Raw genomic sequence first — 16,482 nt, 5'->3', positions numbered from 1 at the left:
AAGAAGCATGCTGTTGACATACATCCGGAATATGAAGACGATTGAGGTCTCCTATGAGGTTAAAACTTTCGGCAAGGATCAGAAAAGGCTTTGGACAGCTAAGCACCTGGACCTGGAGGCCGCGTAGCACACATGGATCAAGGAAAAACGGAGCCAGGATATCCCATTGTGTGGCCCCATCATCGTAGCGAAGGCGGCTGATTTCGCGAAACGTCTGAAATTCTCCGACTTCGCCACTTCGGACGGATGGTTTCACCGCTTCAGGGACAGACACGACCTCGTTTTCCACAGTGAGTGCGGCAAAGCCAAAAACGTAGACACAGAAACCTGCACCATGTGGCAGAATGATGCGCTACTAGACCACCTCAACAGGTACAGACCATCCGATATTTTCAATGCCGATGAGACCGCCTTGTTTTTTAAACTCTTACTGGACAAAACGATCACGTACAAGGGGGACGTGTGCACAGGCGGCAAGCGCAGCAAAGAGCGCGTGACGGTGTTGCCTGGGCGAACATGACTGGAACAGAGAAGCTCTCCCTGTTTGTAATAGGGAAGTCGCAGAAACCTCGATGCTTTAAGAACATCCGCATGCTGCCGGCCGACTATGCAGCAAATAAGAAGGCCTGGATGATGGGCGAGCTTTTCAAGCTGTGGCTGAGGAAACTCGACCGAAAATTTGAGCTAGGCAAGAGGCAGATTCTCCTCCCTATCGAATACTGCTCAGCACACAAGGTGGAAATCGAATTGAGAGCCATTGAGCTGGTTCTTCTTCCGGCTAACACCACTGCGGCTCTTCAGCCTATGGATCAGGGCGTTATCCAAAATTTGAAAAGTTTTTATAGACATCACATTCTCGAGAAGTTGCTCCTGTGTTTGATGAGAAAAGCTATACCGTGACTCTGCTCACAGCCTTGCACATGCTTGTGCGTACCTGGAATCAGATAACCACAGAAACAATTGCAAATTGTTTCCGGCACTGTGGTTTCGGAGCCCTTAACGCAGACGCTAATGAAGTTGAAGAGGACGTCCGCGCTCCGGTTCATGTACGGGAGGTGCTCCGTGATACGGAGTTCAGCGACTATGTGAATGTCGACAGCTGCGTCGCAGTCTGCGGTGCTGTGACCGATGATGAAATCATCGCCCAAGTCATCGACAAAGACGAAGAACCAGCCGTGGACGATGACCCGAATGATGAAGATGAAGATGATATTGTTGAAACACTGGTACGACCTTCGTTGGCACAGGCGATGGCCGGACTGAATCACGCCCGGCTTTTCTTCAGTTTCGACGAAGGCGAAGACGATGCTTTTCGGCTCATTCGAGCTCTGGAAGATAAAGCGGCAGCAATCGTTTTTAGAGGAAAAAAGCAAAAAACCGTTACGGATTTTTTTTGCAAATAAAAGTACCCAGAGTTGCTCTACTTTTTTTCTGTTATCAGATGTGGCCTTTTCTTAATCACTTTCGTTAGTTCGAATTTCGGTTAATTCGAACTCGTTAAATGTCCCCATGAAATTCGAATTAACAAGCTTTTACTGTATTGCCGCGTGTGTAGAAACAAGATTTAGGTCACGGGGCCTTTTACAGGCGCCATGACACTAAGTTTGTCTTTTCTGGAGCGGTCGATAGAATCACGCCGCTCCTTAGGCCCTGAATGCGCCGTCACGATTGGTGTTACGTCCATCACTTCCTGCGAGGGGCTGGACATGCGCTCTTTCGTGCGCTGTGTTTCACGAGAGGGCTTCGTCTCAATGGATGATACCCTTGAGGCCACCAGCCCGGAGGTCGATGGCCCCTTCTGGGACGGCAGAGCAGCTCTGGCTGCAGCCGCTAAGGGGACAGATGGCATCACTGCCGACTCACTCGGTGTGAGCCGGACAGGCGCTGGGGGTCATTGTGGTGCTGCCCCCTGATGTGCCACTTCGGCAAAGCTGACTTTAGGACGGTAGGACACCCACCTGCGTGCTTCCTTGGATGAGATGTTTTCTTTTACTTTTATTGCTACAATTTCTTTTTCTTTTTTCCATGATGGGCACGACCGTGAGTACGCGGCATGCTCCCCGTCACAGTTCACACAGTGGAGAGAGTTTTCACAAGATTCAGCAGAGCACTCGTGGGCACTGCATTTTGCAAAAATTTGGTGCAAACCCTTGTGTGCTCGGGTACGTGGTGTCACAACACACCAAACACCTGCTCACGCCGACTCCCCTGCGGGGCGAGGACAGGAAAAGGCAACTACTGATGTCCCCCGGGTGGGTCAGTCTGGGATGCTGTTTATGTGAAGCAGAGGACAAAAAGGTGTGTTGCCTCCTCCAGGGGGCATTAAAGGTCCGAACACCTAGCATCGGCTCAACCCCCAGGATCCCCTTTCCCCCCAGACACGGCTAAGCCAAGCATGGCTACACGCGGGAGGGGCCAACACTCGTATGCTCTTATCTCGTGGTCAAGTGGTTAGGTGACAATCACTGTTTCGAGTTACCTTACTATGGGACAGCGTCTAACTATCACACATGCAGACCAGCAGGTGCTCTACTATGAACTACAGCTTCTCTTTTCCAGTACTACTTCATGTTTTGAGGGGGGAGAGTTGTGAGGAGAGTGGCAGCATAAGTGGACTGAGAGTTCCGAGTTAGGCAAGGCAAGGAGTGGTTATAGGAGGCGGCACACACAGTTGACTGTAGTTGCCAGAGGGAGCACTAGGTGGTGCAAGTGCAGCAGCGAGAGGTCAAGGAAAATGTGGGCGGCATGGTGTGTGTGTGTGGTGTGTGCGGATGGACAGCACTAGGAGCGTGGGGGAAAAGTAATGGAGTACAGTAATAAAGTGAATCCTTGCAACGAATGGCCGGCCTGTTGTTCGTAGCGGCTTGTTGCCCGAATGTCCGCATGGCGGCTTCCACTAGTTACCACAGTTGCATAACAAGGTGGCACCACCTAGGCCACCCGCTTCAATCTCAATTTGCTCTTGCTACTACTCTCCACCGTGACAGCAAGAAATAAATGACCAAATAACATCCGCCTAGTCTCGGATTGAGGACGAAGCATCGGCAATGTTTTCTTGTCATTATTAACCCTTTCAGAGTCGATTTTTCTTATTGCAGATCTCAATTCTTCTTAGGGACTTATATCCAAAAAAATTTACCGTAATTTTTCTAGGGGTGACCGCAAAGTGAGAAAAAAATATTCTGCGTTGGCATATATGTACTCTTCATTCATGAATAACAACAATAAAAAAGGAAATAAACTTGTAAGAACGAAAAATTTGATGCACTGTTATACACATAGTTCAAGGTTTTGAAAATGCACACACGAGAATATTTCCCAACTCTCACCTGTTCCTGCTCTTGCACTAATATTTTTGTCCATAGTGTAATCGAGCTGCGTAGGTGTGCGCACTCAAGAAAACTGTGTAGTTGTGTGCTCGTCAAAAAGGGAAAACATGTGACAAACTTCTGCTAATCTTCATTTTATCGCCAACCAGAGGCAGTTAGTTTATGTGAGTGTCCCCCCCCAAAAAAAGAGCAACAGGAACGCATGCACGGCAGCATCCTTCCTATGCGCACCCTAAATCAAAAATGCTTGTTAGCTGTCAAAGAACTCTCCTTCTTGAGTCACCATGTGAGTACAAGTGGTCTTGCCACACTCAAGTCAAAGGTGGATGCTGTGATTAGAGCACAAACGCCTGCTGATGTAGTCTCACTGCGGTCTTTCCTTGGGCTCCTAGGCTATTACTCCAATTTTCTTCCCAATTATGCAGAGGTGGTGGAGCCACTGCGACGGCTTCTTCGTAAAGGGCAGAAGTTCGTGTGGGACCAGAGAACTGAGGAGAGTTTTTGCAGGATCAAGGAGATGCTGTCGTCATGCGGGGTGGTGGCTATGTTCAACGAGTCTTTGCCTGTACTAGTGACCACTGACGCCTCGGCATATGGACTGGGAGCTGTGCTACAGCAGGTAGTCGACGGAGAAGTATGTACAGTGGCATTGGCTTCGAGGACACTACTCCAACAGAACGCAAGTACTCTACCGGGGAACGAGAGGCGCTGGCATGTTTATGGGTGTGCGAACATTGCCACGTTTATCTGTGGGGCCGCAAGTTTGTCTTCCGAACTGATCATCAGGCCTTGGTGACACTGTTGTCCACAAATGGGGTTGGAAGATGCCCACTGCGTATTGAACGCTGGTGTGCTAGACTGTTGAGATACAACTTCACTGTGCAGTACACAAAGGGGAACACCAATGTCGTTGTGGATGCGATTTATAGGTTACCTTTGACCTCTGCAGAGGACGAACCTGTGGAGGAAGTAGTTGCTGTGGTTTCCAGCATGATCACCAAGAGTGAGTTGCAAGCAGCAACAGCTGAGGATTCATTGCTAAATGAGGTGGCGCAGCATGTTATGTCCAGATGACCGGATAAGGGCCGTTTAGCAGGAAAACTAAGGTTGTTTTTTCGTATACAAGAACTGTCGGTTATAGACGGGCTACTGTTTCGCGCTGAACGGCTCGTTCCCCCAGCGACACTCACTTCCAGGCTGGTCATGATGGCACATGAATCACATCCAGGCATTGTAAGGACAAAACAACGGTTGAGGGAACAGTACTGGTGGCCCGGAATGGACAGTGATGTTGAATCTCTGGTTAGGAATTGTGCTGTCTGCAAAGCATCAGATAAATCTGCAAAAACCATAATGGCCCATTGGAGCCAGTAATGTGGCCCGAGAAGCCATGGCAAAAGCTTGGAATTGACATCGTTGGGCCGATGGGGCGAGTCCCTCCGGAGTGCATGTTTGACCACAGCAAGTGGCCGGAGATGGCATTTGTGTCCACAATCACTGCACAGGCTGTAGTGAAAGTGCTTTTGAAACTTTTTGCGAGAGAAGGGCACCCGAAAAGCATTGTGACTGACAATGGACGTCAATTTATGTTGACATGTTTTGCGCAGTTCTTACAAGATTGGGGAATCCAGCACTGCATTACAACATTGTACTACCCGCAATGCAATGGTCAGATTGAGTGGCTCGACCGAGTTCTCAAGGAATACATTCAGGCTGCGGCATTGGAACGAAGACCACTGAAGGAGGCAATCTGGGACTACCTGGGTGTTTACAGGGCCACCCCACATGCAACTACAGGAGCGTCACTGGCTTACCTGCTGCATGGAAGAAGACCCAGAACAAGATTGGATGTTGTCGGCCTTCCAGAAAGGGAATTTTTCAATGAGCCGCATGTCGCCATGGAAAAATTGAAACAGCGCGTTAAGGAGCAGCAACAATGAACAAAAAAGTACACCGATGAAAAACGAGGCGCCAGAGCGTCTACCATTGAGCCAGGAGATTTCGTAAAAGTAAAGCAAGGTGGACCAAAGACGAAACACAAGTTTTCTTTGCCAATCCAAGTGGAGAGACGAGTGGGCACGAATTCGTTTTTGCTGGCAACCGGTACGAAATGGAACGCATCAAAATTAACAGTAATTGGTAAAGTAGGGACAGGACAGGCACAAGTCCTAGCCGACGTGGTTACAGCGCGACGCAGTGCAGCCTCAGGGTTTTCCTGTGATCTGGATCTTCACATAAGGAAGATGGCGGAGCAAAAAAAACTCGTACTACCATCGTGAATGAATCTGAAATGGTGCCATCAGAAGACATCCAGGGAAGTGCCACCCATTCTGACTGAGCACAGCCCACAGTAACAGAGTCTATACTAGAGGTACCCAATCAACAGGACATCTCTCGGTCGCAGTTGGCCACAACCAAAGCACCACCACGCACCAGGCCAGAATGAACAAGAAGAATGCCAGCGCGACATCAAAACTACGAGCTTGCCTGACTGTGGGAACATTGTTCACATCATGTGCTGTGAAGAGAGTGCGCGAAAGTGGATTGATTTCTTTTTTTGTTATGAGGGGGGAATGTGTTGTGCATAGGGGTGCTGTCAATTATATCATCTTTATATAAGCGATTGGCATCAGAATAAAGGGTGTTCCATGGTTCCCCGTGAACGTATAGTCTTGTCTTATTATTTGGTGCTTCACGTCACCACAGTACGCATTGATGTTTAATGAGCACGCAGAAGTTGTGTCGTGAACAGACTGCGCTCGATGTGTGCCATAATACAGATGACTAGAGTCTGTTAAGTGTTTTACAACCAGTAAATTACCAATCCAAGTGAATAAGGTGGACTATGAATGAGTTAAGGAAGACCCTCTAAAAGAAAGCTTGTGGTTGCTCGATCCCATTAATCTGTTCGTACGTGCATGACAGAATTGACAACACAAGAATTTTCCTTAAAAGTGCTCACTCAAAAGTGCATGTACGCACAGATGCCTAGCAAAGCTTAGAATAGCAGCTTGGGCTTGTTGGTTTTCCATCCTGGTGTAAAACGTAGAAGCGCAAAACGTAGAAGGGACACGAGACACGTTCTTTGTTGAAAGTCAGCGCTAGTGGTGTCATCTTCTCGTCTCATGTCCCGTCTACATTTTGCACTGTTAACGCCAGGCTAGCAAAGCTTGTTGGGTGAGTTGGTACTTAGATGCCATGGTACACAACCAAATAAAAGCAGACACCGGCAAAGCCCATTGTGGCATTTGTGCCTGTTTTCTTGTCTCTGTGTGCCAGCTATATCAATGCACAAATGTGCACTCCTGACTGGAGCAGTATAATAGGACCAGACTTGGTTCCTGCAGTCACTGAACGTAAAAGACTTCCCAACTTCTCTGTTCTCCTAGACACAAATTTACTCACTGTTGCATCTTTTAAAGGATGATAATGAAATTCTAGGAATACTTGCCTTTGATTCTACTTCGCCAATTAGCTGGGAAATCCTCGATTCAAGTGAATCAATTTCTTCCTGCAGTATGCAGAAACAAAGTGAAACAGAGTACATATATATATATATATCATATCATGAGAAGCCAACAAACAAAGACACCAAGGAAAAAATAAGGCAAATTACTTGTACTTACTAACTGAATTAAAGAAACGATAAATTAATGGCAGCGAAAGTGGACGAAAAAACAACTTGCCCGAAGTGGGGAACGATCCCACGCATTCGCATTACGCGTGTGATGGATGGATGGATGCGAAACTTTAATAAGGTCCTGAGGTACGCGACTCAGCGCGCTGCGGGCCGCTCCCACGCATGTGATGCTCTAACCAATTGAGCTACCGCTGCCTGGTGCGGTTTCTCCATCCACTTTCTTCAGTATTTGTGTGTTACTACTAGAAGTAACTTTGGGAGTGTTAGCCAGCACCGCAACTCACAAACCTTGGCGGCGGATGTGGAACATCCTTTCTGCCGCAGGCGTTACGAGTACATGATCTTTCTGGGTGAAGGCAACTGGTCAATAAACCCACACGTGCTACCTGAAGGCATCAATGTTGCCAGATTCGAGATCTTATATATATATAAGAAAGCCTGGCGTCCAATTAGAACATAAAGAGCAAGAATTTGGATGGAAAAATGTACATAGGTTACACAGTGACACTCCATACATTCCAGTTAATGTGAACAGAAGACAGATGGAATGTCTAATGCGCCCGCCACATGGGCAGGTATAACCACGATTATGCTTAACCACTGCTGACATGGTGAACTGTGGTTATGTTAAAGGGGAACAAGCGGTGCGAAACGACAAAGACAGGAACACAGAGTGACAGGAAGTGCAGGTCAACGTACGTCCTACACTGCGTTCCTGTCCTCGTAGTTTTGAGTTGCTTGTTCTCCTTAGACATGAACGACCAACCAGCTCAAGACAAGATTCTGTTAATGTGAATGCAGTTTTCTGTTACATGAGCTCAGTCAAAGGAACCAGCGTGACCATGTGGTCATTGCAAGAGTGAAATTTCTTGTGCAAAGATTGCAGCCTATAATAATAATAATAATAATAATAATAATAATAATAATAATAATAATAATAATAATAATAATAATAATAATAATACAATTACCTGCGTGCACATGTGGGCAGTGGTAAAATATATATACTATTCACTGTTCTAATACTCCAATCTGTTGAGTAATATTTTACGACTTAGTGAAATTCAAATTAAAATAACCAATTTGACTGCAGTCATCAACATAGTCGCCAAAGCAAGCAGAAGTGCCAAAACAATCCATTATTCCATCGTACTCTGTGCTGCTCCACTGCAGTATGCGTTGGTTCTGCATGTTAACAGTCAAATTGCAGAGTTTCCTGTGCTTCAGGGTACTCACAATTGTCACTTAGGCATGTTTCTTTTTCTTGTGGTTAAGTGGCTTTTTCTTTCTTATGATGCTGCTGCACTGCCCAAGTCTGCAGCCATGGGGTCTGCCATTTTGCTTAAATGTCACTTTGCAAGGGCAAACAGATTGCCACAGACAGTTCATGGTCGTGGTTAGAGGACTGACTGCGGTTACGTCAGCCTTATGTCAGCCATGTATCTAGCAACAACCATGGTTACCGATAACCACATTCTGCTTAACCATGGTTAGGCTTGTCTGTGTGACAGGGGTATAAGCAGCACAGAAATGATAAAAGCACCCCCAGCCTGTCTCCTCTTTGCTCATACAGCTCCAGCCAATCAGTGGCAGCTGAAATAGACAGTCGACTAGGTGGACTCTTAGAGTATTCTAGTTCACTGTACCCTGGTCTTGCAGCCCTCATGCTGTGGCTACCATGGTAGATGAACTGGGCAAGTTGACTGATCATCTAACACGGAGGTTTATCTACTTAGGCAATTTTTTCTGCAGCATTTGTTGGAGCTCTGTACCCATACAAGGTTACAAATAAAGCCAAACTCTGCTTAGGTTTGAATACCAAATGCACTCACTGCATTGTCACATAGCCACATGGTGTTGTGCTTTTGCTAATGACTGCTTCTCGAAAACTTTTTAGCCGTTTCAATACACGGTATTGAGGTGAAGGAACAGTAGTGATACAGCATGAGTCAACATCAAAAGAAGTTAGCGAACCAGGCATATATAGAAAAACGGTTAGCTTGATGTGAACCAGATATTCATTCGACAATATGCACGCACATATGCACACAAACGAAATCTCTGGGTAGAAATAAAAACTTGGAAAAAGTACACCAAATTTTGGAAAACTAGAAGCCGAAAACAAAACTTGTCATACGCTCCTTTGTTCACTCAGGAACTTGTGCCTCAGCACACTAAATGCGGCTCTCTTGCAGCAGAATGATTTGGATATCAATATTTCTCTTATGAGACTAATAAGTATTATCCCTTATATTCAAACTTTCAAGTCATACTTGAGATTTAGAATTTCACACCACCTTAAAAAACCATCAACATGAACAATGGCACACCAGCATAGAAAAAAAAAAGAGAAAAATGGGGACGAACCTTGTGTTTGCTTTTAAGCTGATGAATTTGTGCCTGAAGTTCGCTGCACTCTTTGTTACATGAAGCAAGGCTCTGCCGTGAGAAACAAGGAGACAAGCACACCTGTTAGAACAAACTGCAAAGATATTTCAAATTATGCTCATCATGATGCAAGTCCATGCTCTGTATAAGTCAGGCATTCAAAATTTTACAATTTATTTGGCACTCACTGTTCTGACGAACAAATGCACACAATGCAATGTTTTTATTTTACCACCAACCTATGATTCATGCAAATTGACTTAGACTATCCACCACACAGCCACTAAGGCTTCAGCCCCTGTTTGCAGACTGTTCATGTAACAAACACATACTTGAAAAATACACTAAACTTAGTCTAGCATTCCTATATCAAAGTGCTTGGCTCGCTACGAATCCTAGCTACCAAAAAAATAATTACACACACGCACACACACACAAAAACTTAATCACTTACACACAGCAAATTCAGAAGTTTAGAATGCATCAAGGGAAAGCTATGGAAGCAAAGCAAGCAAGCGCACTCTTGAAAGAAATCTCATGTTCTCATCCTCATTAGTTTAAGCTGGGGAAGAGAGTACAAACACATTACCTACAACAGCAAAATAAGACAAAATACACCAGCAAGGGTTATGTTTGGCTTATTTTTCAGATTTTAGCTTCAGCATTGGGGAAAATGCAAAACTGTTGCACATGGAAGCTACACTGAATTCAGTATCTGTCCCAAGAAACCATAAGCCCTGTCAAACACTTCCGGTACACTTGGCACTGTAACACATGTAGCTTTCCCTTCACTGACACAGAATGTTGACCGCAAGTATACAGCAAAGATTGGAGAGAGTCTTGTTTCCAAAATCTTTATGTTGTTGTTAAAGAGCTCAGTTTAATTTGAGGCTGTTCTCCGATAATTTTTAGTTGATCAACTTAATGTCATCTTAAATTCATTTTCTTAGTTGCCATTCACAAGAAGACTCAGTAAATTTTTTGGTCTGGAATTTACTGAGCCAACCCTCTGACAGTCCTTTCAACTGTGGTTAGTCACCTAGGTGTACATGAATTTTTTTCCGAGGGGGTGGGGGGTGGGTAAGCATTCTTGCACTGATAAACAAAAATGAGGCAGCGTGAACTATCACCCATTCTCAGTGTGTAAATTACAAGAGGAACGAATCAAGTTTGATGGACACACCTTGCTACAGTCAGGCTCACTCCAAGATATCAATTGACATACAAACTGGTGATGAAAGTTCAGCGGACTGTTTAACCCTTGAAAGGTTTTTGCCATACATGTACTGCGCCAACCTCATGTTTAAAATTTTGCAAGTAATTGCCACGATTGGTTGTTTAGAGGCGTTGCCACCTCTATGGAGTCAGCCAAAGTAATTTGAAATTGCTCTTCTGCTTAACAGCATGCACAAGTGGACTTGTTTACCTTCAAGCGCTTGCTCGTATGGTGAAGTGTCTCTTCGACTCATTTCTCCTAGAGGTGGAATATGGTTTTGGGACAACAAATTGATAGCTATAAATTTTGCTAGACATGTTTCTCTATCTCTTACTGCAGAGCTATATGTGTGTACACTGTGCAAGCAAAGAATTTTGACACAAAACATGGCTAGCATTAATTTTTGCTGTATTCATGACTTTTCAATCATTTCCTACTACTGGAAGCTGCAACAAAAAAAAACTGATGAAAAAATTCGACCCTCAAAAAGCTGAAGAGGTGAGAGGACAAAAATATTGCCAGTAACGTCAGAGGTATGTTGAGTGGCTTGTTAGTGGCCTACCGGCAAAACCAATAATAAAGGTATTCCATCGATCCACAAACTGAGTGCAAATAAGGTTTTATGGCAAACCACATTTGAAAAACAAATCCCATGAGTAACAAACAGCACAGGAAGCGCAGCTTGAAGTGGCTGTACTTCAAAAAGTGCCAGGAAGAACAGTCTTCTACAATGAGTACTGCAGTAAAAATTCTGCCTCCAACTTGGTGAATGTTTCCTAGGATACCACACTCTAGCAAAGTATGGCTAACAAATACTAAAATGTAGGAGGATTGTAAAAGTAAGCTATTCACAAATGGTTTGCATCAGAGAGACATTTATTTCTGAGGTTTCAAATGTGCAAGGTAGTTCCTGACCAAAATGACTGCAAAGTAGGCAAACGTGCATGACTGCAAAGGTTTTAACGAGGTGGTGGTGCAGACGTTTGCACCTCCCTCAAACGAACCTGCGCAAGATTCGCGGCCACAGAATCCTTTGCGACATGCATTTCATTGCAAGCTGCCAACTTCTTCTCATATGTTTCTATTGCTTGCTCAAACTGTTTTCTCTGTTGCTCCGCTTCCTTCATCAGTCTGTCCTCCAATGATTTCGAAGTGCCTTCTTTACCTGCAGTCAGGAAAGTTGAAACAACAATTTGACTTTGGTGCAGTGAAAAATGACAAGGTATGCAGAACGCTTAAAAATACCTAAACAAGCACTCGCTCAGAGCCTGCATGCAAGCTGCCAACTACATGAGGTGTACAAGTCACAGCAGTGTTTAGCAGCGGCTAATATTAGCTGGCTGGTACATCTACACTTGAACAAAATTGAATCTGTGAAATGCCATGTCAGTGCTGAGATGCACCATACCCCTGCCACCACTAGAGCTGTAAAGAGCGCTATAGTGGGGGTCTTCAAATTATTTTCACTATCTGGGCTTCCTTAAAAGGACAATAATGGGGGGGGGGGGGGGGAGGAGAGAAAAGTTGAACAGTTATAATGAATTACTCTTATACAATACCAAGAAATTTACTCCTACCATGAGAGGAGGTTTCGTAAGCCAGAAAAGATGAAAAAACGAAATATGGGTGGTGATGCTACTGTGAAGTTCTCGCACCAGCTCGCCATGACATCACATATTTCAACAGTATCTGTTTGGGCCTTATTTCTTTTTAATCAGTAAAGATAGACTACATTGTATTTCAAAGGAGCCAAATACTCAACATTGCAAGTTTGAAGAACTTTTACAGAGTCACAATAGCCAGAGTCTGAGAAAATACTTTGAAATCTATGACATCACAGTGACGTACCGACGCTGAAGTTTTGGCGCCAAATTAGAGAAATGGAATTTTAACCATTTTATCTTCAAATACTCAACTTCAAACTCAACTACAAAATCTATGAATATAGAGTAGGGGTGTGTGAATACCAAATAGTAGATTACGAATCAAATCATGAAAAAAAGTTGAATATCTCAAAATTTAGTAAAAAGATTTATGCTTTCAAATTTTGTGAAAAAACAGACACGCTGTGTTGCACATGCTCAGGAGTCTACCAACATTGCATAACAAGAATGTTTCTGGCTACGAGTAACTTAGGTACTCAGGAAACGAGATGTATAGTGTGGTCTACTCTCATGAAAGAGAATACCAAATTACTAGTGTGCCTTCACTGAAGTAGTAACTTAGCCCGATAAAAACCACAGAGACAAGAAAGGTGGACAAAGACGAGCGCTACTCACAACCGTTTAATGGAAGGATAGAATCTTACATATCCTCTTGTCACACATGCGCATACCAACCAAAAGAGAACAGGCACATGCGCATCAAAGGCCCTTGGCAAAAGAAGTCAAATTCTGCATCTAGTAATGAAACAGAAGGCTCACTTATACACCTACCTCTATTCTTCTTGATAAAGAAGACCAAGTGCAAGCCTAGAAGAGGCGTTGCCGCTCCTGCCCACAATAGTAGTCTCAGAAAATTGAGCATCCCACCTACACGCGGTAACATGAGATACCATATGTGCACCCTTATCCTCTATTTAGTTTTTACGCATGTTCCCTTAAACGGTCATTCAGTCAGCTCTACATTGGATGAACCGAGCATTCATAATTGGCCGTTTCCCCTCCCGCCCCACGCCTCACACACATTCCTAAACCGCCAACAAATCAATCTATTCGGCCGTCAGCATTTTGCTGCATTTTACAGCGAAAGCTGTATACGACTAACCTTCCGTAGTTTTTTCAGCGTCCTTCAACAGAAAAAAAAAAAAAATGCAGACGATTATGTTACTTCCTAAAGTGAAATTTGAGTGCAGCTCTTCAGCTGTTTCAGCTTTTCAATATATTGAAGCAAAGAATTCAAGCAAGACATGTATGTACAGTTACAGACAACTTTTTATTCTTCACACATTCTTTCTTCAAGAAACACTCCACTCCATGTTCTTGATTGTCATGAAGGAAGTTTTGCGGTCGGAGAAATAGATGTATGTCTGCTCGACTTGCTGCACCAATGCCTGGTTCGGCGTAGCACACCTCTGGATCGGGCAGTGACGGCGCTGAGCCTCTGCTCAGGCAGCTCGCTAGCAGCAGCAGCAGACGGACTTCCACTGGTTGCCTCGCTCATGGCTCAGAAAGAACTGGCAGAGAATAAACTATTTGTATAGGCAGACGAATTAATTTATATTATAATATAAACTGTCTGTGAGCCTCAGACAATTTGTCTCGTGCGGCACATTTTGCACCAGCCACCGCAAACGGAGCGTAGCTTGGCATGACTGCCTCGCTTATCGGGAGGTCGCGGGAGGCAGCGTAGGTGCATAGGAACGTTACGTGGCAAAGAGATGGCAGTGACTGACTGACACCGCTGACGCTAATAGCAAGTCAGCTGAAGGTGGCTCTGCGTTTGGGCTTGGGAAGCGCACACCATGATCTACTGATACCGAGCCAGCAGCGCTTTGGCAACCAGAGAACACCACGCCAGTCGCCACCACACAATGGGGGGGTGTACAGGCTGTGGCAAATGGCGGAGGCTATACGTTTCGGCTTGAACAGCAGCACATCATCGAGATCAGACACCACCGAGCCGGTGTTCTGTTTGCCGCCGCACAGGAGGGTGGCATTGGATGAGGAGCAAAGAGAGCAAGGCTCACGCCGTGCATGAGAGATGGCACCAGGAGCGCACTGAGCTGGAGCAGCGCGCGTTACAGCTAGGGACGATGGCGCGCGAAATGCAGAAGCGGGCGCCAAAGAGCTGCGCTATAAAATCATCATGTGGGCCGATCCTGGTGATAGTGTAAAAAGGGTCCAAGCTCAGTGGAACATACCCCTGTGGGCTTGGGAACCTGTAACGCACCCTTCGGGATTATTGGGATGCAACGACGTATGTGGAGCGCTCAATGCCTGCTTCACGTCTGACGTGGGTGGGCCCGATACTGCACCATCTCCGGGATCCGCCCACGCACGGGGAGTGCTTAACGCCTGCATCACCTCCGCCGCAGCTCGGCCCGGCATTGCACTACCGTCGGGCCGACCTGCAGCGCAGGTGAGGTACTTTGCTTTTCGGCTGAGAGCTGTGCCTGTCGTCAGCTTTTGCTGCCATTCCATTTTCACAGAGTAGAATGGTTGTCAATTTTTTCACTCCTTTTGGAAGGCGGTAGTTATCGGCATCTCCTGGGTTGTGAAGGCCACTTTTCTCCTCAATTCGGTACCTACATGATTAACTCGAGACGAGTTCAGCTGTTACCATCTATTCAACGATCCCGCGCATCGCTATTGCTTCCTTAGTTCAACCTTCTTTGTTAAGACTGATCCAGGGACCAAGAAAGCGATTCGGTTCTTAGTCAGCTGGTCTGTATGCTCATGGAACGAGTTGCGGCCAGAGAAAATGCCAGTTGCGTTTAACTTTTCTTTTTGCTTCATTATTTCCTCAAGTGACGGCTCACCACAATGCTGGCAGATCCCAGGAACCATATACTCGCGATATGGGTTAGATAAGGTGGAAAATAAAATAATGCAAAAGTGCGTCCATCATCACACCCTGCATTAACGATTAAACCCATAAGCAATATGTCACCCGTTGCCTCATCTGGCTCTTCCCTAAATGTACAGCACTTGTCGTGAAAAATTGGCAAGTGGAAACAAGAGTCGCAAGGAGTTGTGAAATTAAGCGATCTACTAAGGGAGAGAGCCAAGGCAACAGCCAAACAGGTAGGAAAAGTGAAAATTAACCAATTTAACAGTTGTCTGTGCAAATATTTATGGATCAATATCTTTTTATTTAAGAAGGAAGTAGAGAAAATGCTGCCGGAAGTGGAGAACAATTCCGTGCGTTTTGAATGACACTACTACAGCTATCAGTCAAGCTGCCTGACGTAGCCACTTGTCTGCTGTGCTAATGTGGGTGTTTATCTCACCTTCCACAGTGGGTGCAGTACCCCTAGAACCGCAGTGTCCTGCGCGCTATGCGGTTGTACGGGACTGGTGACCATGCATCGTTACGCAACTTCTTAAATATAACAACAATCAGTTTTGGCACTTAAATTGGTAAAGCAGCAAACGAATGATCCAAAAGAACTGCGATTGTTCCGGAAATATATATATATATATATATATATATATATATATATATATATATATATATATTTCTCTAATTCTTTCAGAGCTAGTTCAAGAAATGTTACTAGAAATCTTTATTTTACACTTTCGCTTGTTTACTTGTTCTGGGCGGTGTTCTTCCTGTGCTTCTTTCGTGCGTGAGTCCATTTGGTGCAGTTTCTTGTTTGCCAAGTAAAAGAGAGGTGTATCTTACAGGTGTACCTGTGAGATACACCTTAATTAAGTTCTCTTTTGCAGGTTTACAAGTCTTTATGGCGAATAGTGGGTATTATTCACAATGTTTGTACTGTTAAAGGTACTTCCCCCCCTCATTTGCATAGAAAAGTTAGCTTAGTTAACAAGTTTGATTTCATTTCAATTTCTGCAGTGTTTACTTTTGCAAGCATTGCATGCGCATGGTGCTGCTGTTTCAATACGGTGTTATGTTTGTGCCCTGGGATTTCCTAGACGGGAAGCCAGAGCTATGCTGTGGCGACCACGGAGGCTGCATTCATGCCCGCATGGTGCCTGCTTTGGGCACATGACGACTGCATGCACAACTCATGTTTTCTCGCGGCCACGCGGCGTCCACGACGGAAGCAGCTGCCGGCTAACAGGCTGCTATTTGGGCCCTCCCCGTACCAGCAGCAATGCACCCCCCCCCCCCCTCTACGTATGGCGGCGCCCGCACCACGGACGACTCCCACTGTGTTTGGGATGGTTTCCAAAGGAGTGCTGTGTTTCGACCCCATGCCTTGCAGTTGGTTCCCTTTGGCC

The 16,482-nt window shown here is 45.3% G+C and overlaps 1 protein-coding gene across 6 annotated transcripts in view; it reads right to left on the bottom strand.

The window, feature by feature from the left end:
* Nucleotides 1-16,482, bottom strand: part of LOC139051668 (FK506-binding protein 15-like) — a 205,542-nt gene that overhangs the window by 71,798 nt on the left and 117,262 nt on the right. For all 6 annotated transcript variants that reach the window (XM_070528634.1, XM_070528633.1, XM_070528637.1 and 3 more), the window contains exons 19-21: nucleotides 11,578-11,738; nucleotides 9,337-9,408; nucleotides 6,781-6,840 (exon numbers count right to left, since the gene is read on the bottom strand). In XM_070528634.1, the coding sequence (XP_070384735.1) occupies nucleotides 6,781-6,840; nucleotides 9,337-9,408; nucleotides 11,578-11,738 (293 nt within the window). The remainder of the gene's footprint in view (nucleotides 1-6,780; nucleotides 6,841-9,336; nucleotides 9,409-11,577; nucleotides 11,739-16,482) is intronic.

This window comes from Dermacentor albipictus, unplaced genomic scaffold (genome assembly GCF_038994185.2).
Source record: "Dermacentor albipictus isolate Rhodes 1998 colony unplaced genomic scaffold, USDA_Dalb.pri_finalv2 scaffold_13, whole genome shotgun sequence".
NCBI lineage: Eukaryota > Metazoa > Arthropoda > Arachnida > Ixodida > Ixodidae > Dermacentor > Dermacentor albipictus.
The sequence above is the reverse complement of the archived record's forward strand: the minus strand, read 5'-3'. Positions and strand labels throughout refer to the sequence as shown.